Source organism: Electrona antarctica (assembly GCF_951216825.1).
Source record: "Electrona antarctica genome assembly, chromosome: 3".
In the NCBI taxonomy this organism is placed as follows: domain Eukaryota; kingdom Metazoa; phylum Chordata; class Actinopteri; order Myctophiformes; family Myctophidae; genus Electrona; species Electrona antarctica.
Genome location: NC_136808.1, coordinates 30,744,930 through 30,768,546, shown reverse-complemented (window position 1 = coordinate 30,768,546; position 23,617 = coordinate 30,744,930). Strand labels below are relative to the sequence as shown.

The window sequence follows — 23,617 nt, the reverse complement described above, 5'->3', positions numbered from 1 at the left end:
CCATTTGTCCATTTCCGAAAGGTTTCTAAGCTCGTCGACAGGGTGTCTAAATGTTGGTGGTGCTTTTAGGCAGCGTGCCATATGTGTGATTTTTTTTTAAACAAGCTATTCCCTCGCAAATGCAAAGTCTACAATTGTTCCTTTGTTAGTAAATATCCACTAATTCCAGCTCCGAGTCCATAGCATGGAACGGGGGGCTAAGGGCTTTTATTTAATTATCGTGATATTTTCTACGGTGTATGTAGGCTATACTGTTTCTGAAACTTAGCCTATTCAAGTCACACTGAGTTGCTGCTGTCAGAGTTGCCAAGCCCTCCCCTCTCGGTGTGGGTTCAGCTCATATCGCAGGCAGCATCTATCTGGACCGCTCTCAGGTATTATACCGTATAGTGCTGCGGGAGCCTGCTGGAGGATACACGCGCTGCCTGCTACTGGGAACGAATGGAGGAATAAGCATCGGCATGGCGGACAGAGAGAAGAGAAAACCCAGCCCTCCCCGCGGTCGTCGTAGCGTCCAGGTTGACTCGCCGGCAAGTTTCAGGTAGGAGGCTGTTTCAAATCCGTCTTAAATAGGAGATGGCTGTCCCTAGCTGCAGGCTGCGCCGGAGATTTTTTTTTGTTGCGTTATCCGTGGTCAGAGATTTCTGTCTGTGAATGAATGAGAGATCAGATACTGCTGCTCTGCAGATGGGAAGGAAGGTGCTGATGGTGGTGCTTGTTGATATAGCAGCAGCTTGACTAGGGGCTTTTTTTCCCTGTCGTTTGCAACCGTGGATACTGCAGCGGCACGGGAAGATTTGCTCAGTGAGCCCAAAGCATGAAATCTTAATTTGTTGATCCGTCGTCGCCACATGTTATTTAAGGGCGTGTCTGGCTCCCTGTTTGTTGTCACCGCATTTATAAACGCCTTTTGCAAAGCAGACAAGCAGTGACTTGAAGAACACAACACTGAAAAACAATAAATATAATTCTCGCTCTACCAAACATTGTCTTTGAGAAATAATACGACATATTATAAATGATTAATTATAGGGATTTTAGTAGGCTATTTGCTACTATATAATATAATCCCAAGAGTGCATTTTGATCAGGCCTATATAGCAAGTTCTATCTAATGCTGTAAAATTCCTTCTTACTCAATGTAGCCTGAACAGTAACACAGACAGAAACAGTACTAGGCCGATGTAAAAAAATAAATAAAAATAAAATAAAGAAAGAAAGAAAAAAACTCTCAAATAAGTTAGCCTACATGCAACTCTAGTCTCTCACTCAATGTGTTTATTAGACTGGTGGGTGCTGCATGCTGGTGTGATTGCATCGCAGGCTCGCAGCTGCAAAACATTTTCCTTTAACTTATTTATTTACACCACTTAAATTCTACTGTATAGTAACTGTACATGCAGGGAATGGCGCACACGCACGCACACACACACACACACACACACACACACACACACACACACACACACACACACACACACACACACACACACACACACAGCCTACTACATTATGAGAGATGCATGAAGAGATACTGTGATTAAGTGCTATTAATGAGTGAATATGGATGTGATCAATATTCCCCAGCGAACTGCTTATTATTACCCAGCCGGGCCAGCCCCATGCAGTTCACTTCACCATGTCTATCCCCGTCCTGTCTGCAGTTGGCTGACACCACTCTCTATCTTCACTTCATTAGGCTATAAACCACGCTGAGCCACAATCACCTCACTATAATATTGTATTTTAAAGCAAGCAATAGTTGTACTAACATCAAACTACTGACAACTGTATTAACAACAGAGTAATATGCCTATAACAATTAGCCTGTGATAGAGTGACTCTAACCCAGGGGTGTGTGTGTGTGTGTGTGTGTGTGTGTGTGTGTGTGTGTGTGTGTGTGTGTGTGTGTGTGTGTGTGTGTGTGTGTGTGTGTGTGTGTGTGTGAGAGAGAGAGAGGGGGGGGGAGTGATATGTGTGAGAGAGAGAGACACACACACACACACACACACACACACACACACACACACACACTATAAAGAGGCTAGGAAGGTTTTATTCCTTCCTATCCTCTCTTCCTCTCTACACCCAATGTTCATATTTCTCTTTGCCCTTTATTCCTCTGAGATCATACCCCTGCTGATCTCCCCAGCCACTGGCCCAGGACCAGGGCAGCCATATGCCGTGTTGTTTTTGAGGGGCGCTAGCCCCTCCTATACACAGGTTTAATGTTTGTCTTTAGTTCAATGTTTGTTTTGTAAACGCCATTGACAATGAAGGGAAAATTTACGCCATAATGTGTCATTTACGTCATATTGTCTCTTTATTGTTAATGGCGTTTAATGTTTGTGTTTGCACCGTTTGTTTTACATCACCATTAATGATTAGGTGATTAGGTGATGACCTAATCAACACGAGTTAGACTTTAACATATTAGCGCCCCTCACTTAACACAGGTGTGATTTTTTACTCAGGTCTGACTATAGAGCCTTTAAACACCATTATTTTATTTTTTATTTTTTTGAATGCTCATAATGTGCTCTGTGCTCAAAGTGAGGTTAGAATTAGCAAACGTTTTGGTCCTGGGACTTTCATCAGTAGGCCTACTATCAAACTCCTAAAGTGTATGACTTTAATTTGGCGTAATGTCGATTTAGGCATTTAGGCCGATAGGCATTTAGGCCGATCGGTTTAGGCCCTGGTTTGCTTCCAGATGATGGTAGAGAATACAGTGGGAAGATGGAGGCAGCTCATCCAGTTGGGGACTGTGAGAGTGTGAGTTCAGAGAGGGTACTCGGTTCACTGAAGATAGCTCTACCATTGGCATCAGGGAAGGTATTATCAGCCAAAAATATACCAACATGCTTCACTGCACTGCCACCAGAGGGCATAGCTTCTCCAGCATATGTGTTTTGTGTGTAGTACAGTGTAGTGTGTGGCATGTGCAAATATTGTGTACACATACACTGTGTGTGTGTGTGTGTGTGTGTGTGTGTGTGTGTGTGTGTGTGTGTGTGTGTGTGTGTGTGTGTGTGTGTGTGTGTGTGTGTGTGTGTGTGTGTGTGTGCGTGCGTGCACGTGTGTACGCATCACATACAGTATGTGCGTGTGTGCCTGATAGAGGTAGGATGCCAATGGTGGAGCTGCATGGTCCCCACCACAATGCATCATACTGTAGATCTATGAGTTTTGAATCGATGACAAATGTGCCTGTGACATGTAAACTGAGCTCCCTCTGAGGATTAGAGCAAGCTCTGGTCTGAGCTCTTCACTCTTTTTCTTTCACTTGTTCTCTGATGGTCCCCCTCACTCATTCTCACTCACTCTTCCTCCTCCACCATCTTTATTCACTCTCAATAGCCAGGTACCAATACTCAAACTATCATACATCCTTGCGTCCTCCACTTGCATCATATCATCATAATTTTTCGACCACGGTCGAGATCATGGATTTCACAATGCCATGCCAGACTTCCCGGTCCTTCATTGCCATCCCCAGTTTCTGCTTACTGATGCATGTGTCCCTAGCGATGACATCAGGGAACGACAGTTTTCTACCTCTGGTCTGCTTTCAGGCAGGACTCCAGAGAAGAAGGGAAGATATAACCTCATTTTCAGCTCTGTAGCAGTGGCCGGCAAACTGTGTTCTTCTGGATCGGACTAGTGAAGAAACACAGGGAAGGTTTCCGTATATTATCATATTATCATATGCATCATATACTTGCACCTTCTCCCTGCCTCCGAGAGAGAAGGCAAGGAGGAGAGGCGAGGACAGCCAATCAATCGGGTTCACTTTAGTGCTCCTCGCTCAGTCAGCATCATTTTGAAGTGACGGCAGTTACTTATGACGTGTCACACAGCTGCATCGCTGGATTACTGCACACAGTGAGGAGGGTTGTCATGTGAAGGAGGAGAATTTGTATTACACGGCATTCCGCCAAAAGAACTTCCGCAAATGCTCTCGATTCCTCCAAAAACAAATTAACATTTGGAAGGCGAACGATTTCCGGGTCACACTGGCGGACAGAGGAGTCCAGGGGGCATACATTTGAGTACGCGCTACACTGGGCGCTACACTTCCTCTGCCAACCTGGGGGGGGCAGCGGACTGACCTCATGCCCACCTTCCATGCATGAGGAGTCCAAGCTACTTCTTTTCACCTGACAGGGGAGAGTTTCCCCTGCCGGACGTAGTGCGTGGAAGGAACACGTTATTCCGACCAGTTCCTTTCCCCTCCAGCAGGAGCCCCAGCTCAGATTGATGTTGAACATCAGCAAAACAAAATTCATGTTGTTCTCCAGAGCCAAAAAAACTCCTATAATGACATTCGCATATCTTCTATGAATGGAGCTGATATCGAAAGAGTCACAGAGTATAAATATCTTGGTATTTCGATTGATGAGAGACTTACTTTTAAACACCGTGTAGAGGTCCTTGCTCGTAAATTGCGACAGAAAAGTGGCTTTTTGTATAGAAATAAAGCCAGCTTTCCTGCCATTAGCAGAAAGAGGGTAGTTGAGGCAGTGTTCCTGTCTGTCTTGGATTATGGAGACATATGGCTCCATTTTCGTTACACTGTTATACATAATACACTGTTTGGGGGATTTAGCAGTGGGGAAGGGGTGTTCCCCCACTAAAGTTGGTATTTTGGTTACCTGTCTAAATCCCTAAAACACCTCCGTTACCCGTTACATAAAGCATAGGTGTGGTTTGGGCGTTACAATAATTAAACCAATCACCGTGCCACATGCCATTGCCTTTAAGAGATCCCTTATCCGTTGCCCGTTATGCCCAGTTCTATATTGCTTCATAGCCTTGCGGTCTATAGCCCATGGAAGAGTGATGTGTTGCTGCCTTGAAGTCTCACTCGTGCTGCACCCGCCAACCCGCAACCCAAATATAGACACAGGGGAGCCCAATTATTTTTCCCCAGAAGTTCCAGACCCACAGGAACACGGCCAGGGTGCCGGCCCGGTTCCGGCAAGCTGCCTCACGTCCCGAAACAGTAGAGAAATTACAGTTACCGTGTGGGGGTCACCGGGGGGTCCCTGGGGGTCCCCTGAACATCCAGACCCCCAGGAACGCGACCAGGGGGTCAGCCCGGTTCCGGCGAGCCGCCCCGCGTCCGGAATAGTTGAGAAATGACAGAGTTACCGTGTGGGAGTCCCTCTACTGTACTGTACTGTCGCTGTACTGTATTGTAACACCCCAGATCATACAGTTAATGTGTGTGTGTGTGTGTGTGTGTGTGTGTGTGTGTGTGTGTGTGTGTGTGTGTGTGTGTGTGTGTGTGTGTGTGTGTGTGTGTGTGTGTGTGTGTGTGTTAGGCTGCGCAATAGTGACACTTGGTTGCACCACTCAAAGTGGTTGCACCACTCAAAAATGGGAATGTTGTAGGACATGTAAGAAGACATGTAAGTCTTATTGTTGGTGTTGTCAACACAGATGTGGTGACTGTTGACAACTTTTAGGACACGCTGAGTAGACTGCACACACATGTTGAAGTGAGAAATAGAGTACACACCACATGTAAAAAACAGATTATGAAAAAAGGCGGATGAGGGAGGTGCATTCTGCTACGGAAGAAAAGCGTGTACAGTAGCTTACAGTATATCTATGTGTATTATTATTGACCCTTGTATTTAATCCTCAATTCACCTTCAGATAGAGAGAGGGCCAGAGATAAAATGAGCAGATGCACATGAAGGGTATGGAAATGGAACTGAATTAGAGTTTTACAGCCAGGGAATGGCTAGTAATTGCTGTGATTCCATTTCTGTTGAATATTGACTGTCTGCTAGTTTCTGCTGATGCAAGGAAATTCACGCAATTCCCCTCCCCCATTCTCACACACGCACACACACACATACAGTCACGCACGCACGCACGCACGCACGCACGCACGCACGCACGCACGCACGCACGCATGCACGCACACACACTCTTTCTCCCACACATTTTTACACTATACAATAAAGAAGGGTTGAGTGTCTTTTGTGTGCGGTTCCTGGAAGGAAATAGTCAAACAGCCTCATTTAGGTTTTCACCTTCTTATTAGATACACTTGCTCCAATTGGACTTAACAACTGTTAGAACAGCAAGCTTCTAGCACCATTTCAATGATACTCTAGCTATATTCTAGTTTCGAGACACACTCAACTGTGCTATGTAGGAGTACCATAGTAGGAGGAGTAATATGTGTACAATTTATGCAGTTCATTTTATTTATTGTTTGTATTCACTGAATGTTTTAATGAGGCACTGCACTGTCATGCAGTTTAGCGCCACACCAGGTCAGTTACATCATGGCCAACGATCTGCAGGAGGTCAAAAGCGGAGATATAAGGACCAGCTCAAAACGGCACTGAAAAGGTGTGGAATACAGCACACCCAGCTGGAAAGCTCTGCCTCAGAACGCCCTTTACGGAGGCAACTTTGCCATTCTGGACACCACATACTTAATACTGTGAGTGAGATCACAGCAAATCCTATCTATGGTATTGTTATTGTTTTGTTAAGTTGCAAGATTGCAACACGTTGTGAATGACCTCTAATGACACTGAGTGCACTGTGGACACTGTCCCTTTTCTTTGCATTGCACTGCTTGTACTGCTGGTACAGTTTGACAGCAACCCTTTTTTGTTGTGAGAGTACTGTAATCATTTACAAAAATCTTAAAAGGTGAATGCAGGAGATACAGATACAGGTTTCTGCCTGACAGCAATGATATTATTAAATTATTAAATCATTGCATAATGGCTCATATTGCCAGTTTACCGCCCGAGAGATCTCCAGAGAGCTCCATCAGGCGCCCCGGCTGACATGTGGGAGGGGGGACCAGGAGAACTCCACACAGAAAGGCCATTTCGCCAACCCCACCTAGGGTATGGGTTACGCGGAGAACCCGGCCACAGCGTCCCCGGCGAGAATTGAACCCAGGAACTTCTAGCTGTGAGTCAACAGCGCTACCAACTGCACTACCGTGCATGCCCCTCCAGATTCATTTCTAAATGAACATTTTCTGTAGAGTTCATTCAGCCTCCCTTCCCCTTAATCCTCAGTCGTACAATGGTGTCTTGTAAACACTCTACTCTAGCCTCAAAGCACTCCATGGATGGAGGAATACTGCAATGGAGATTTATTTGAACCAGAATAACACTATACTTAGTAAAATATATTAGATGCACTTTTAATATTTTATTTTACACTAGTTTGCTCAACTGGCATCAACTGGTTGTCTTGAATTTGTCGTGCAAAGAATACAGGGAAAACTATACACACGTGCAGAGCCTGGAATATAGGCTATACAGGTTGATTTGTTTCCATTTTTCCTCTACACATGTTCACAATCATACTGTATGGAAAAGGCAGAGAAGCTTGTGGCATATAATTTATTCAATATCATTTCTTGTTTTCATGCTGGCTGTGGCTAACCAAATCTGGACCAAATGTCACAGAATCCTCCTTCTAATGCCTGCCTCTTTGTCGTCTACACCTTATCGTCTTATTCTCATATTCTCTCAAAGTGTGCCCTGCCTCAAGCGGATAGTTCTGATTTGTGTAAGAATAATCAGTTTCTCCCTCTCTTTCTCTCGCTCACTCTCAGTTATTACATCGTTGTTGCTGTGTGCGTGCTTGCTGTTCTAACATTAATTTTGTTAAAGGGGAAAACCACCCATTTTCAACATTTTACTATTTCATTAATATACCTTAGAGCTGTTGTGTGGAAATAATAAAAAAGTCCCCCCATTCTGTGTTTCCCAGAACTGTAATTATGAAAAAAATCTGATTTTTTTCAGACCTCTAGTTCTAGGAAACACAGAATGGGGGGGACTTTTTTATTATTTCCACACAACAGCTCTAAGGTATATTAATGACATAGTAAAATGTTGAAAATGAGTGGAATGCCCCTTTAAGTCCAGTGTATCTAATAAGAAGGTGAAAACCTAAATGAGGCTGTTTGACTATTTCCTTCCTAGCTATTACACACAAAAGACGCTCAACCCTTCTTTATTGTATGTGTAAAAAGTGTGTTTATGATGGGGGGAGAGTGTGTGTGTGTGTGTGTGCGTGCGTACGTGCGTGCGTGCGTGCGTGCGTGCGTGCGTGCGTGCGTGCGTGCGCGCGCTTATTAAATTATTAAAGGGTACAATTCAGAAAAATGGTGTACTAAGGGGGTACACCTGGCTGACAGATGAGCATTGTGAGGTTTAGCAAAATAACAGGAACAACCCAGACAGGCCTTCTCTGCAGTCAGACTTCATCCTGGTCTTTTTTATAGTTTCTTTCTTTGAAGAATCAGAGAGTCACATCTAAAATAAATAATCAATCTTTAAAACTGTTATGTTGTAGAAAGTTAACCAGTAAGACGCCCTGAGGGCGAGAAAGTCACGCATCCGCCTGGGTGACGGCAGACGGCAGACTGCTGGGCGAGCGCTGGCACGGCTCCATATATGCAGATATAGCTCCAGTATTCTCCATGTATGGTTATCCAGGGTTAGACGAGGTCAGTGTCGTGATCTTCATATTATGGAGACGGCCATATATGGTGGCGTGACGTGTCACGAGGCGTCATGACACAAGGCGTGACCATATATGGAGGTGTGATGTCACGAGGCGTGACCATATGGAGGTGTGACGTGACACACGTAAATGCTGGTTTTCATAGTAAATTGAACTATGAATTGTGAATCATCTATGGTTCACTGGATACTTGTTTTCCTGATTTATTTATTTAATTTATTTATAATTTATTCTTTTTTTTTTTTAACTTTTTTTTTATCCCATGATTTTGTAACCCCTTTTTTCACTCCTGTGTCAATTATCTAATGTGATCCTGGGCTCTACACACCCTCCGCCAACCTGGGGAGAGCAACGGACTTGAATTCATGCTTCCTTCATGTATGAGTGTCTAAGTTGCTCCTTTACACCTGACAGGGGGTAGTTTCCCTGGTTGGACGTAGCGCGCGTTCCTTTCCCCTCCATCAGGCGCCCCGGCTGGCCAGGGGGAGGTAGTTTAGAGACCAGGATTACTGCATGTTTTTTGTGAGGGTACCTACCCTAGGGCACACGGGGAGAACATGCAAACTCCACACAGAGGGGCCCTTTCGCCAACCCCGCCTCGGGTAGGGGAACTGATGACGCGGAGGAGAGAGCATGCCGCCAGCACCCACAGCATCCCCAGCGGGAATCGAACCCAGGACCTTCTAGCTGTGTGGCGACAGCACTACCAACTGTGCCACTGTGCCCCCTATTTATTTTAATTCTGTCATAAATCATACCGGCTTAGCGGTCCAGGCACCTGGCTGGTAATCCAGCATGACAGTGTGTCGTGGGTTCGAGTCCCGATCCCGACAAACTTTACTGTGTGTCTTCCGCCCCATCTCTCTCCCTGTTTCCTGTCCTATACTATACATCTATCAATAAAGGCATAAAGCCAATTCCTAAAAATGTTATCAAGCTACCATAAAACAGTCTATACTCACAGTTGTGAGTATAGGCGTGAAAAGGAACCCAGAAGTTTCTGTCTTCCGGTCGTTCTATTGGCTTAACATGCACAGCCGTAGCAGAGCACATACTGTTGCATCCTTTATTAAACAGGCTGCATGCTGTACAGTATGTGTACTGAGATGTACCTCCCAGTTGCATCTCATGTGGACTACAGTTGCAGATACAGTATGTAGCTAAAAATAGGTCACACACACACACACACACACACACACACACACACACACACACACACACACACACACACACACACACACACACACACACACACACACACACACACACACACACAGGGAAGTGCAGGAGAATGCAAGAAGAGAATGTGATCTCTGGATCTGGATGCATGCAGCATTTATCTCAACTAAACTAAACCTCAACTGTCATGCAAATGAAGCCCATTAAACTGAAAGAGAGAGAGAGAGAGAGAGAGAGAGAGAGAGAGAGAGAGAGGGGCTGTGGTGTGGGTGTGTGTGGGTGTGTGTGCTCGTGCGCCAGGGGAAAAGATGAGAGGGTAATTCTAGCGTGATTGATCAACCTTGTGAATAATTGAGCAGCGCTGTGTTTTTGGAGAGAGAGAGAGAGAGAGATGGAGACAGAGACAGACACAGAGAGAGAGAGTCAGAAGAGGAGTGTCCTCCCTGTATATGCTGATGTTTCTGCTCCTGTTTGGGCTCGTGGACACCGCAATCTACCCACGCCAGCACTTTCCTGCAGTGCTGTATAGTAAACCTGACGCGTGCGCACAGCAGTGTAAACACCGTGGAGATCAGAGGAAGACAGTAGATTATATAACGCGGTACTGTGGGTATAGGTCGCAACTCGCTCCTACGCGGCTCCTACCGCTGCTTACAGAACACACGCTTCCCTTCACTTGCTGTCTTGGCTGCAGCAGCAGGCGGCGAGCAGCGAGCAGGTGCTGCGTGTGCATCGGACAGACCTTTCCCATCCACCCCCGGCTGTTAGTCCTCCTCCTCCTCCTCCTCTCTTCCTGCCCCTCCTACCTCCCTCCCTCTGTTTCCCTCTGTCTCCGCTCTCTATCTCTCTCCTTCGTCTCTCTCCTCTGTGGATGCCCTCCACACTTACAGCATGGACTCAGGAGGGGAAGGAGAAGAGGGCTGGATGGAGGACCAGTGGGAGAAATGGTAGGGCATCTTTCTGTCACTCTTAGCATGCAGATTGCAGACGCGTAGTGTGGTGTGCGTGCGTGTGTGTGTGTGTGTGTGCTGTGTGGATGCTATCTGTCGCTCTCAACCGTAGCGTTGCCTTCATCTTGCAAGCCCGGGACAGGGTTGCCCTTGAAGCAAAGGGGGCGCATGGTGTGTGGGTTGGAAGGGGCGAGATAGGGGTGGTGATGTGTGTGTGTGTGTGTGCGTGCATGTGTGCGTGCATGTGTGCGTGCATGTGTGCGTGCATGTGTGCATGTGTGCGTGCGTGCGTTCCTGCATGCGTGCCTGCGCGTGTGTGTGTGTGTGTGTGTGAGTGCCTGTGCGAAGAAAAGAGAAAAGAGACTATATGAGCCGTAGAAAAGGGAGCTCATACGAGGACCATAGTATTATTGTGTGTGTCATGAGTGGTCATGCTGGCTGTGTTTGCATACGGTTGGTGAGGTGGGGGTGAGGTGGGGGTGAGGAAGGGGGGGGGGGGGGTTCTGTCAGGTGACGCATTTTATTGGACCGTCCTGTCCTTGCCACACTTGAGGATATACGGTGGGGGCCCATTGATGGATTGCTGGCTCTGTGCCACCTAGTGAACACACATTGGGTGCTAAAGATGTGAATTATCATAGGTGGAGTATAACATGCACACACGCACGCACGTACACACACACACACACACACACACACACACACACACACACACACACACACACACACACACACACACACACACACAATAACGTCAACAGATGGTTCTGTGTACACTTTAGAATAAACATGGGAGGATGGGAGTCTGTATTGTGTGAGACAGCAGTTACTTACTGTATCTGGGTGACGTGGAGTGTGACAGCATGCTAAGCAAAGGATTCATGATGCAATATAACATCTAAACACATTGCAGGTAAACAAATATAAATCCAGGCATTATTACTGATGTAACTTCATTTACACAGCAGAATCCTGAGTTTTAATTGAAATGAAAACGGTATCTTTTGATTATTAATATTATTCTTTTTTTTACTGTGCACTTTCACTGCACACTGGCTCTTTGTTTCTCAATTGCCATCACGTCTCACTGCCTGAACTTATCTCATCTCATGAAAGTGCTTCTATATTTGACCTTGCAGGCTGTTTGGTTATTAAAAAGACAAAGAGCAGTAAATAATGTCCTGTTGGAGGCAGGGGGAAGACTAATGTGGTTTACAGAGTGCTGGTCTGATAGTGAGGTCAGACCGCCCTTCATCCAGGGAGAGGAAGAGATGGAGAGAGAGTCACAGGGACGGACGGACGGACGGATGGACGGACGGACGGACGGACGGACAGACAGACAGACAGACAGACAGACAGACAGACAGACATGAGAAAGGGAAAGGGGTGGACAACGTTTGTCAAGTGGTAAATCATTGTTGCGTGACCTGTGTGAACCCAATTGTAAATGGGGGTAGTTTTGTGTTTCTCCTTAAGATGAAATTGAATTTCCATTGATTTCTGAGGGGAGATTTGGTTGTAATAGGATACACGACACGTTACATCAACACAACAGAAGGAGTTGGGTTCAAGCAGTGTGTGTGGGTAATATATAAAATCTTAAACAACATAACAGACAAATCCCCAGATAATTAGATACAACTGCAGTTGTCCAGTGTTCCTCGGTGCTGAGTGTTCATTTAACTGAAATGTAAAATGCGACCCGCAACTGTGGCAGCGAGAGGCAACTGTTTTTATACCCAGGGAGACAGTATAGGATGGCATGGGGGGTCAGATCAACATATGGAATGAATTCTGTACTGGCCATATATGGAGCGTGTCTTGAGTGTACACGGGTTGATCAGGTCAGATCAACATATGGAATGTCAGAACAGGTCAGCTCCATATATGGAGATCTAAGGGTGGCAGCGGGGGGCAGTGTCTAGTGTACAGGGTTTGATAGGGCCAGGTAGGGCCTTAATTTTCAGGCCTGTTTTTGCCGGCTGCCTATTAACTTTGGGGCAGGCCCTTCTAGAGTTTGAATGGACAGGTATCAGTCAAAAGGGAGACATCGTAGGATGGGGAAGCATCAACATATGGAATGTCAGAACAGGTCATGGGTCTAAGGGTTTGAGGTCAGATGTAGAGTTGCTGGCCAATATTGATGGGCATTCCCATATATGGGCTTAATATTGATGACATCAGGGATGCCTGGGGTGACCAACCAAACAACTGACTGACTGACTGATGGGAAACGCACGATTTCATAGTAAATGCAACCTGCAGTCGCAACAAGGAGGATTAACCACTTAAACCCCAGCGTCCGTATTGTAGGGAAAGCTTTTGCAGAAAATAGCCGATCGACAAGCATGTCGACCGGCTATTTTCTGCAAAAGCTTTCCCCACAATACCAGAAAACAGAAAAGGCAGTGGTTACAAACAAACTTTTAATAAAAGGTTATGAAACTAAACATTTTCCACGGACATTGTTAATAGCGTGGAGTGAAATGTGCACAGATTCAATCTTTAATCTTCAATCTATTGTTTATGTTTCAATTTGTCTGTAATGCATTATAAACATTATTGATTAAATTACATTTATTCACGTTACTTAAGCACCCAATGACCACAGTGACTTAGAATCATATGATTATAATGCATTTTCACCTACAGCATGATATTTATAATAAAAGTATGATCCTTACAGGAAATATGTCTTGTGAGTGTCCAGCAATTTTGAAATGACGTTGGAAGTCATAAAATGCTTTATTATGATAAGATCCCATGGGCCATGTCTATAATGTATTATAGACATGGGATCTCTATGGATCGTGTTCGACCACTGAAGCTCAATTATGGAAAATATTGAGCTTTCCAATCATGGGCTATGAGTGGATTGTCATCACGAAATGTGATTTATATTGATAAAATCCCCAGTACTTTTTGCAAAAAAGAGCGACTGATAGTAAGACTACAGTATGTTTGCTATAGCCATGTAGATGTGTGTGGATACTAGTAATGCTATAGCCTTGTAGCAGTATAGGGATGTAGCAGTATGTAGAGGGATGCACAAGGCTGTGCAAGGGAAGCAAGGTCAGAGTGATGTCACAGTTAGATGTTACTATGACCACACTGTGTTGCTCACGTTTCACTTGACAGTGAGTGACACAGACTCTGGGAATCCCTGTGACTGACCTGGACTTCAGATATCTGCTGACTGTGCTGAGTCACCAGTCTCCTGATATGCTGTAATACAGTGTGGGCTGGGCAATTAACTGGAAATATATTGAAATTGGCATTTAGAACCAATAACTGACTTAATCTTGCTCATGTAGGTTAATTAAAGAATCGAGAAGTAGGGATCCTTTTTCATACAATGAATGTTTTTACATTTGTTATGAATCAAGATATATGGTATGTGAATGTTCCCGGCAGAAACTCGCGCTGCAAACATAGCAAATGGTGCCATGTGTGGAAGTGTGGACCCCTTGGGTCGCCTGGTGTCATTCAGTATAGTAGAGGAGGAGGAACTCAGAAAAAAAACATATCGCAGATTACATCATCCTCCTGGTCGAGCAACTCTATACAAATTAATTAGGGGGAGGGGATTTCCGGTGCCCTCTCTATTATTGTTTAAGGGGGGCCTATATTCAGCTCTTAATGTAGATTTTCGTCTTACACAAACATTAAATTCCCATTGACAATGAATGGAGAATTTTACGTCATAGTGTCTGAGCAAATCGGCTTAGTGACTATTTTTGAGTGGTGCAACCACTCCTAGAATCAGCAATGTCTGTCTGTCTGTCGAGGGGCTCGTATATACAGCTTTTGTCCCCACAAAATGTCCGCAACACAAACATTAAATGCCAGGGATGAAGGGAAAATGTACGTCATCTTGTCCTCACAAGTCTCATATTTGCCATCAACAATGAAAGGAGAAATTGGGTCAAATGTCAGCCAAATATGACGTAAATTTGTGGCAACAGGCAACAGGCATTATGATTGGCCAGTATGAGATGATGCATGATGATGTACGATGATAAGAGCGCCCCTCACTTCACATAGGTGTGATTTTTAACTCTATGACCCTATGAACCCAATACTACCTTAAAGGACCACTTCACCACTTTACAACCTACCTTCATATAATTGGTCCTCAGACTCCTCACTAATATTCATGATAAAATGCCACATTTCTTTTCTACTCGGTTTGTGTCTGATAGGAGGGCTGTGGGCAGTTCAGAACTGCTGTGAGCAGTTCAGAAACCCGTCCAACAGTGACATCATCGATGGGGAATCCAAGCTAATAGAAACTGCTGGCTTGGGGGGCACGGTGGCACAGTTGGTAGTGCTGTCGCCTCACAGCTAGAAGGTCCTGAGTTCGATTCCCGCTCGGGGCGCTGTGGGTGCTGGCGGCGTGTTTCCTCCTCCGCGTCATCAGTGCCCATACCCAAGGCGGGGTTGGCGAAAGGGCCTTTCTGTGTGGAGTTTGCATGTTCTCCCCGTGTCCCCTAGGGTAAGTACCCTCACAAAAAACATGCAGTAATCCTGGTCTCTAAACTGCCTCCCCCTGGCCAGCCGGGGCACCTGATGAAGGGGAAAAGAACTGGTTGGAATAACGTGCTACGTCCAACCAGGGAAACTCCCCCTGTCAGGTGTAAAGGAGCGACTTGGATACTCATGCATGAAGGAAGCATGAGTTCAAGTCCGTTGCTCTCCCCAGGTTGGCGGAGGGTGTGTAGAGCCCAGGATCACATTAGATAATAGGGCATGCAAACCTCGCACCTTTGGGGTGGGGTGCGCCATTTTGAATGTGATTAACCTGGCCAACGGATAGGCATATATATAGCAGAACAACAACAGTGCATCAAAAGTATTAAGCCAACAATGTTATGAGAAAGCTTCAAAAACATTTGTCTTTAAAACAAGGCATGTTACTTGTTACTGTTCATAATAAAGGAACACACCCTAATATATATTATATAAAACTAGTCGCTACAGCGAGAGCATAACCTCAGTCTGTTATGCTGTATGCATATGTAGGCTATTAAGATCTTAATAACCAATATAACATTTGAACTCTGTTGCTTTTCTGTTCTAATATGTGTAAAAGAGTCAAAGACTGAACTCGCAAGGCTTGGAAGTCCGATGAGGCTGTGTGTGTGTGCGTGCGTGTGTGCGTGCGTGTGTGTGCGTGCGTGCGTGCGTGCGTGTGTAAAACATAACTCTATGGTTAAACACGGCTCGTTAAAAGAACGCGTGCGATGCGCGTTCGCCACGCTGGCAATGTTTACAACAACTGGACGAGTGGAGTTGGACCCAGTCAATGCATTAAGCTCGGCTATAGGTGGCTAACAACAAAGTTTGCCTGATGATTAGTCACTCTTGTGGTGTTTTCCCCTCTCCCCCTTCCATAAGGATACGTCCACGTGGGTTCCGTGTCGGTCGGAGATATTAAATAATGAAATGACCGCGTGGTTGTTTCTGTTTGACACTGACAGACAGATGGAGCAGCAGCAGGTAGGAAACAGGTCGTAGTACTGCAGTATGAATCGGCCCGTAACGTATAACGGTGTGTGTGAGATATGAAAGAGAGAGAGAGAGGAGTTCTTCCCAAAATTTGAAACAAATTTCCCAGAATTCCGAAGTATGACAGAAAGGGAAAAATTACCACTCCTTCTGGGGGAACAGAAAGAATGTGCAGTTTTGGCTGCAAAATATGTCAATTCCTGTCACAAGAAAAGGGACAACCAGTAGGACACACATACAGTATGCCATGTTTTATTTTCTGCACCACCTGCTTTATTTTATTTTATTTTAATTTATTTTTTCATGTCATTGATATTATGTTGTTATGTTGTTTGTCATATCTGTGATTGTGCTTTGGCAACATTGCAGCTGTACGAAAAGGCTTGAATTATCCTCTTTCTAGTTTTTGTTTCATGAAAATCCACCATAGAAACGTTATGAGCTACTTTCTGTCAAGAAATGCCCTGCATTTGATTATTTTTCCAAGTGTCAGAGTTTGGAAGTGCTTGTTTTCAATAACACAACATTTTGCTGCCTCCTGCATTATGTGACATTTAGAAACAGGTGGTACGCAGGACGGTTGAGTGATTTCCAACAAGCGCTTCCAAACTCCAACACTCCATGCTGCTCAATGTTTTGCCACTCAGTCTAGATGAGGGGGGCGTGTCCTGATGGGAAAATCATGCATGTGCATACTCTCTATAAAGCCTGTTGAATTGAATTGAATTGAATTGAATTGAATTGAATTGAATTGAATTGAATTGAATTGAATTGAATTGAATTGAATTGAATTGAATTGAATTGAATTGAATTCAGAGAGAGAGAGAGTGAGAGAGAGAGAGAGAGAGAGAGAATAAACTGAAAGAGCTCTAGCACTGTGCACTAAACACTCAAACACCAACTTTATACAATTGATGCAGATCTAATATGTAGACCATCACAATCAAAATGGCGCCGGTAGGCCAGTAGGGCTACCGTGACGTCATCCTTGCATTCCCTATTGACACAGGGGTGGGCAAATCGTGGGATAAAATGTTTATTTTTTTAAAGAAAAATACATTGTAGTATTTTATCATGAACATTAGTGAGGACCTATTATATGAAGATAAGTGGTGAAGTGGTCCCTTAACCTTCGGTGCTTGACGCACAAAATATAAATCACCCTATCAGAGATTAAAATAGGGTGCATTTTGCATTAAGGGACGCAATAAAACAACGACCTCTGCATCCACGGGATGCACTACTGTACTACTGTACTGTTTTTTATTCTAGTTTATTTTGCAGCTAGCTTTAGTTATAATAGTAATTTCTTCTTCTGTTTTCTACATGAATATAACCACATTATAACCATATAAAATGAAATGGGAGTTAAATGCTGCAATTTGTAAAAATGGCAAAATATGACTCCTAACGTCGTTGAAGTGGGACTCATAAAATGTCCCTGCGACTCATTACATTGAAAACCTATTTACATTACTGCCTTATAACCATATTGCACTGCAGCAGTGGGGTTACTCTGTCCTGTCCCATGTAGTCATGAGACTCGTTACACCTCTACCACCCGTTCAAACCATACAGTGTGTGTGTGTGTGTGTGTGTGTGTGTGTGTGTGTGTGTGTGTGTGTGTGTGTGTGTGTGTGTGTGTGTGTCTCGCTCTCTCTCTCTCTTGCTCATCCACCTTTGCCTCCCAAGTATGAAATGAGTGCCTCTCCTCTCCTGCTCCTGCCTTCCTCCCTGTAAGTGATGCTGAGAGGAGAGGGGACTTTAGTTTGGATCATATTGATCTGATCCTCCACACCTTTTTCCACGGCTCGGGCCTGCCTGTATGGTAATGAATTCGATTTGTAGGGGATATAAACGCTTACAGTTGTTGTTGTTGGTGTTCCGTAAAAGCATCTCAGGGACCTGCACCTGCTGAAACGAATCCATCTCTTGGCACGACATTATGCCCCACTGGAACATTGTAAACCCATGCTGATGCCCGACTTCTGTCAGGACAAAACCTGGGAGGGAGTCTTGTCAGATTTATTTGCACAGAAAATTTCAAGATTTCATAAACTTGGTCTGTTCCACATTCAATGACAAAATACAGTAAAACTCACGCACGCACGCACGCACGCACGCACGCACGCACGCACGCACGCACGCACGCACGCACACACACACGCAAAATAAAGTATGGAGCAGAGTAGATTTCAACTCAGCTTTGTTGATTTTGAAGTTCTTATAAAGCTCTATAAGACAAATCCTAAGACATCATTTGATGTGTTGTCTGAGTTGACTGTGTTAAAGGACCACTTCACCACTTCTCAACCTATCTTCATATAATAGGTCCTCACTAATAATAATCATGATAAAATGGCATGATTTTTTTCTACTCAGTCTGTGTCTCATAGGAGGGCTGTGGGCAGTTTAGAAACCGTCTTCCAGTGACATCATCATTAGGCTTTTTTTACAAAAATGTTTAGATTTTCATTATCGTGAGAACGATGGCTTCCATTTTCGCATTGCAACTTTTCAGGACTAGTAAGCCTGCAGTTTCTATTAGCTTGTATTCCCCATCGATGATGTCACTGGAAGACGGTTTCTGAACTGCCCACAGCCCTCCCATGCGACACAGACAGAGTAGAAAAAAACTGCGCCATTTTTTCATGATTATTTGTGAGGACCTACTATATGAAGATAGGTTGAAAAGTGGTGAAGTGGTCCTTTAAGGGCCTTGCAAACGGGGACCGAGGAACGCAGGCGTTGTTGCCTGGATCAACACAGGTCTCCTCGTTGAACGTAACGAGCATGCGCGCAACAAATTCACGGGACTTTCCACAGAATGTTTGCCTATTATTGCCCATTGTTTGCCTGCCTGTCATGAATAGGGTTCATGTGGTTAAGTGTCTAGATGGGTGTCTACTGGGGTGGGTGGAAGAGGGTGAGGCTGCTATCTGTGTGTGTATGTATGTATGTATCTGTATATTATTGTCTCCACCAGGCCGAAGGCATGGGGAGAGAGTATGTTTTGCACTCCGTCCGTCCGTCCATGTGTCCGTCCGTGTGTCCTTCCGTGTGTCCGTCCGTCCGTCCGTCCGTCTGTGAACAGCTAATCTCCGGCACCGTTAACCCGGTCGATGCCAAATTTTGCACACACACTCCCTGGATGCCAACGATGAACCTCTGCCCAAAATTTTCAGAACGGCCTGTTATAGCGCCACCAGGAGGCCGCTTTGTGCAAAATAAGTTTCTGGACAGTACACCTACAGATTTTGTCCAAACATCACGCAAATTGGTACACAGTCTCTCTAGAGCCATTCAACGAAATTCTCAGACTCTCAGATTTCTCAGACTCCATCCTGATTGGCTAAGATTGGCTTCCAAAGTTGTGTGCTCAGTTTCAAACAAAATGCTGCAAATCATGAACACATCGTGTGATTTCCGTGAAATTGCGCACGCACATTCCCACTAGGCTGAGGAAGAAATGCCACGTGAACATTTTCAACTCAGCCTCATGGTGGCGCTATAACTGGCCGAAAAGTGTTTTTACCTCCAACTGCACGGATTTGTGGATAACTTTGTATGCCAACTCCCTAGAGGCCAAGGAAAACCCTTTGCCTGGAATTTTTCACATCTGCTCTTTCTAGCGCCACCAGGAGGCCGACATATGTAAAGCACATTTTCTAATATTACTCCTTCAGATGTTATCCAAATTTCACGCAAATCAGTACACATGCTCTCCATAGTCATGTGATCAAGACGGGTTTGTTTGATTTCTCATAATCCACCTTCATTGCCTACGATTGGCTTCTAATCTTCTAAACTTTTCAGGAGTAGCCCGCTTTGTACCCGTTTTGTACAAATCGCTGTGCATGCATATTCCCACTAGGCTGAGGAAGAAATGCCACTTGACAGTTTTCAAATCAGCCTCATGGTGGCACTACAACAGGCCAAGCCGTGTCACACACACACACACACACACACACACACACACACACACACACACACACACACACACACACACACACACACACACACACACACACACACACACACAAAACATGTTTATATTACTCCTAAACATTTTGCCAAACATCACACACTCCTATCCTCCTGGTGGAGACCTGTGCCCAGAAGGGCACTTTTTCTAGTCTGTATCTGTATCTGTGTACTGTATCTTTCTATGTATTTTGTTCATGATTTATGGGTCGTCCTTGAAAATGAGATTCTGCATCTCAAGTGGCTATAATACAAATCTGAAATCATTTCAGCTTCACTTCCACTAAATCTTAGACCTCTATCTGAGTCTCTCTGTTTCTCTGCATTCTCCCTCTTGCACCCATTTGGACTTTCCACTCCATCTCCTGTGTCCTCCAATAGCCCCTCCTAGGCTTCATTATTATTGTGGTAAACAGATGCTTCCTCCCAGGCCATCTCCGTCGTCCGCGGCCCCTACACGTGACAGCTCTAGCTGCAGCAGCTCATTTCAACGTTGGCAGTATGGAGGCAGAGACTGTGCCATTTTGTTCTATCATTTTTTTATTGATGTATTGATGTGCGGCAGCACAGATGCCGAGCCGGGAATCAAAAGCAGGATGTGTATACAACACGACGTAGCCTGAGTCCTGTGGCTGAGTCATCAAGACTCACCAGGCATTGTTGTTCAATTCAATTCAATTCAGAAGGGCTGTATTTGTAATAGTTTTACATTGCCAAAGCAAACATGAAACAAAACAAACAAGAGTAGTTGCATGGCCCCATGATGTTTTAAAATGTCATTCTCTCCTCTCCTCTCCTCTCCTCTCTCCTCCTCTCCTCCCCTCGCTCTGGTGTCTTGCTCTTTATCGCCAAGTGCTACTGATGGTTGTCATGATCATCTTCTCTAATCACATTTTGAGCGGTGCCTCCGATCCATTACGGAGCTACAGTATGTCTGTCCGTCCGTATGTCTGTCTCTGTGTCTGTATGTCCGAGCACGAAAAGCTGCAACATGGTAACTATGTCATTTCTCGACCGTTTCGGACGCGGGATGGCTCGCCGGAACCGGCCCCCCTGGGCGCATTCCTGGGATTGTTCCAGGGACCCCCCGGGGAACCCCATACTGTAACTCTGTAATTTTTCGACGGTTTCAGACACAGGGCGGCTCACGGAATTGGGCCGCCCCCCTGGGCATGTTCCTGGGGGTCTGGATGTTGCGGGGACCCCCGGGGACCGGTTCAGTTGCACCGCTCACTTAACACAGGTGTGATGTTTGCCTCTCTTTGTGCCTCCCATGTGTCTGTCAGCCCCCCCCTCCATTTCTCTCTCTCTCTCTCTCTCTGTCTGTCTGTCTGTCTCTCTCTCTCTCTCTCTCTCTTTCTTTCATACAGAACATTCTCTTTTTTATGTGCACTCTATATGTCTCGTTTTTGTTTGTCTCTAGCTGTCTCTCACTTTCTCTCTCACTTTCTTTCTCTCTCTCTCTCTCTCTCTCTCTCTCTCTCTCTCTCTCTCTCTCTCTCTCTCTCTGTCTGTCTCTCTCTCATTCTATTTCTGTCTCTGTCTGTTTCTGTCTTTTTGTGTGTCTCTATTAGCCACAGGATGCAGCAGGATAAAGAGATAATTATGGCCAGGGAAAATGAAAGTGTTGTTTTCTGGCCTAATTGAATCCAGGGGAAGCCGTCTGGATGATATATTCAGAGTAATGAGCAGCAGTACTACACACCCACCTTATCCTGGCTCACTCAAACCTGATTCTACACGTTGAAATGAGACGTTTTATTGCTCACTTAGCTGCAATATGTGCAGTGAAATACATGTTCTCTGTAGACCATTATAAGTACTATAAAAGTGCTTTTTACAGGGTTTTTTGAACTGGGATGGATTGAGCTTTTATAGTCATGACACAGAGACAGGCCCTGCAGGTGTCCTCCAGCACTGTCATAGAGGCTTAAGTCAGAAGAGCTAGAGATAAGATGAACATGACAGTCCTTCTCCCCCCAAGTCAGTCCTATATTGTTCCAGTGTTATAGTTTAAATTTAGACCCGGAACACCTATACGTTATTATACCTTTCAATCCAGAAAACCCCTTTCACATTTTTTTGGAGGGGTAGCCCCTCCTATGCCTAGCTTTGTGTGTTTGTGTGTGATGATTTGATTGGCTGAGCAACGGAATGTGATGTATGAGTATAAGAGCGCGCCCCTCACTTACACGCACGCACGCACGCACGCACGCACGCACGCACGCACGCACGCACGCACGCACGCACGCACGCACACACGCACGCACGCACGCACGCACACACACACACACACACACACACACACATATACATGCCTGACCATGTCTCTTCTCCTTTCTCTGTCTTCCTCCCTCTTTCTCCTTCTTCTTCTTGTCCTCCCCCATGCGAGCAGGTTGACCCATGACATCAGCCTGGATGAGTTTGAGGATGATGACCTGTCGGAGATCACAGAGATCACAGACGAGTGCGGGATGAGCCTCAACTGTAACGGCCTGGATATCAAGGTAGGGTGAAGTGTCACTGGAGCAAACGAAATACACAAATAAATACATAGACGAAATATACTTACGTTTTAGCCGCAGTATTGAGGCGATCTATCGTTTTAACAGCGGGAGAACAACGGCGAGCGACACTTCAATTTCATTGGCTAATCGCCCACTATCGCCGGGTGACGTCGCCCAAAAGATGAATTATTTTCATCTTTTCGGAGCCGTCTTTTCTCCGCCCACTTTTCGACCATCGCCTGTTCGCCTGCTAACGCCAGTAGTTGCCGGGTCCTATTGACAAATAATGCACTTCCGGAAAATTTGTCTGGCTGTCGGCGCTGTTAAAACATACTGTAAGGATGGCAAGTTGGTCAAACCTTTTTGGTCCAGGTGTGTGTGGCTTTGTCTATGGACTTTTTATGTTTGCTTTTGTGCGTGCCCCCTGTGATGTGTGTCCAAAGGCACCCCTCACTTCACACAAGTGTGATTTTTATTTGTGATATGGTCAAGTATGGGACCTCAGTTGTACTTGTTCAGCCAGACTAGGGAGGGTATTTTTAAATCTGTATCCATAAAAAGTTGCCTGGCCACAGTGTCCTATCATGGTTAGTGAATGGAGTGACTTGCTCAAGGTTACCTCAACAGTTGAAGTGCCCATATCCATATACATGGTCCCAACTCGCCAAGCCTCTGCTCTACTTTTCTCAGTTTGCTTTGCTTTTCAACCTCCCCCAGAGGTTATCGTCATAAAGCAGTGGCCCCATGAAAAGTGGCCCCATGAAAAGTTGAAAACAGCCCTCTGTGCACTGATTCATTTTTCATTTAAAACAGCTAGGTTACGTTTGTTGAGAGGGCCTCCTATGTATATATACAGGTTTAATGTTAGTTTGTTTTAAAAACGACATTGACAATGAAGGGAAATTTACATCATCTAGTCCCTAACACAAACATTAAATGCCATTAACAATAAAGAGAATTATATGT

General features: G+C 45.1%; 1 protein-coding gene across 1 annotated transcript in view; it reads left to right on the top strand.

The window, feature by feature from the left end:
• Positions 1–437: 437 nt before the first annotated feature.
• The window catches only part of mapk8ip1b (mitogen-activated protein kinase 8 interacting protein 1b), a 63,340-nt gene continuing 40,160 nt past the window's right edge, over positions 438–23,617 (top strand). The window contains exons 1-2 of the mRNA XM_079497709.1: positions 438–541; positions 22,540–22,651. Of these exons, the coding sequence (XP_079353835.1) occupies positions 462–541; positions 22,540–22,651 (192 nt within the window). The 5' untranslated portion in view covers positions 438–461. The remainder of the gene's footprint in view (positions 542–22,539; positions 22,652–23,617) is intronic.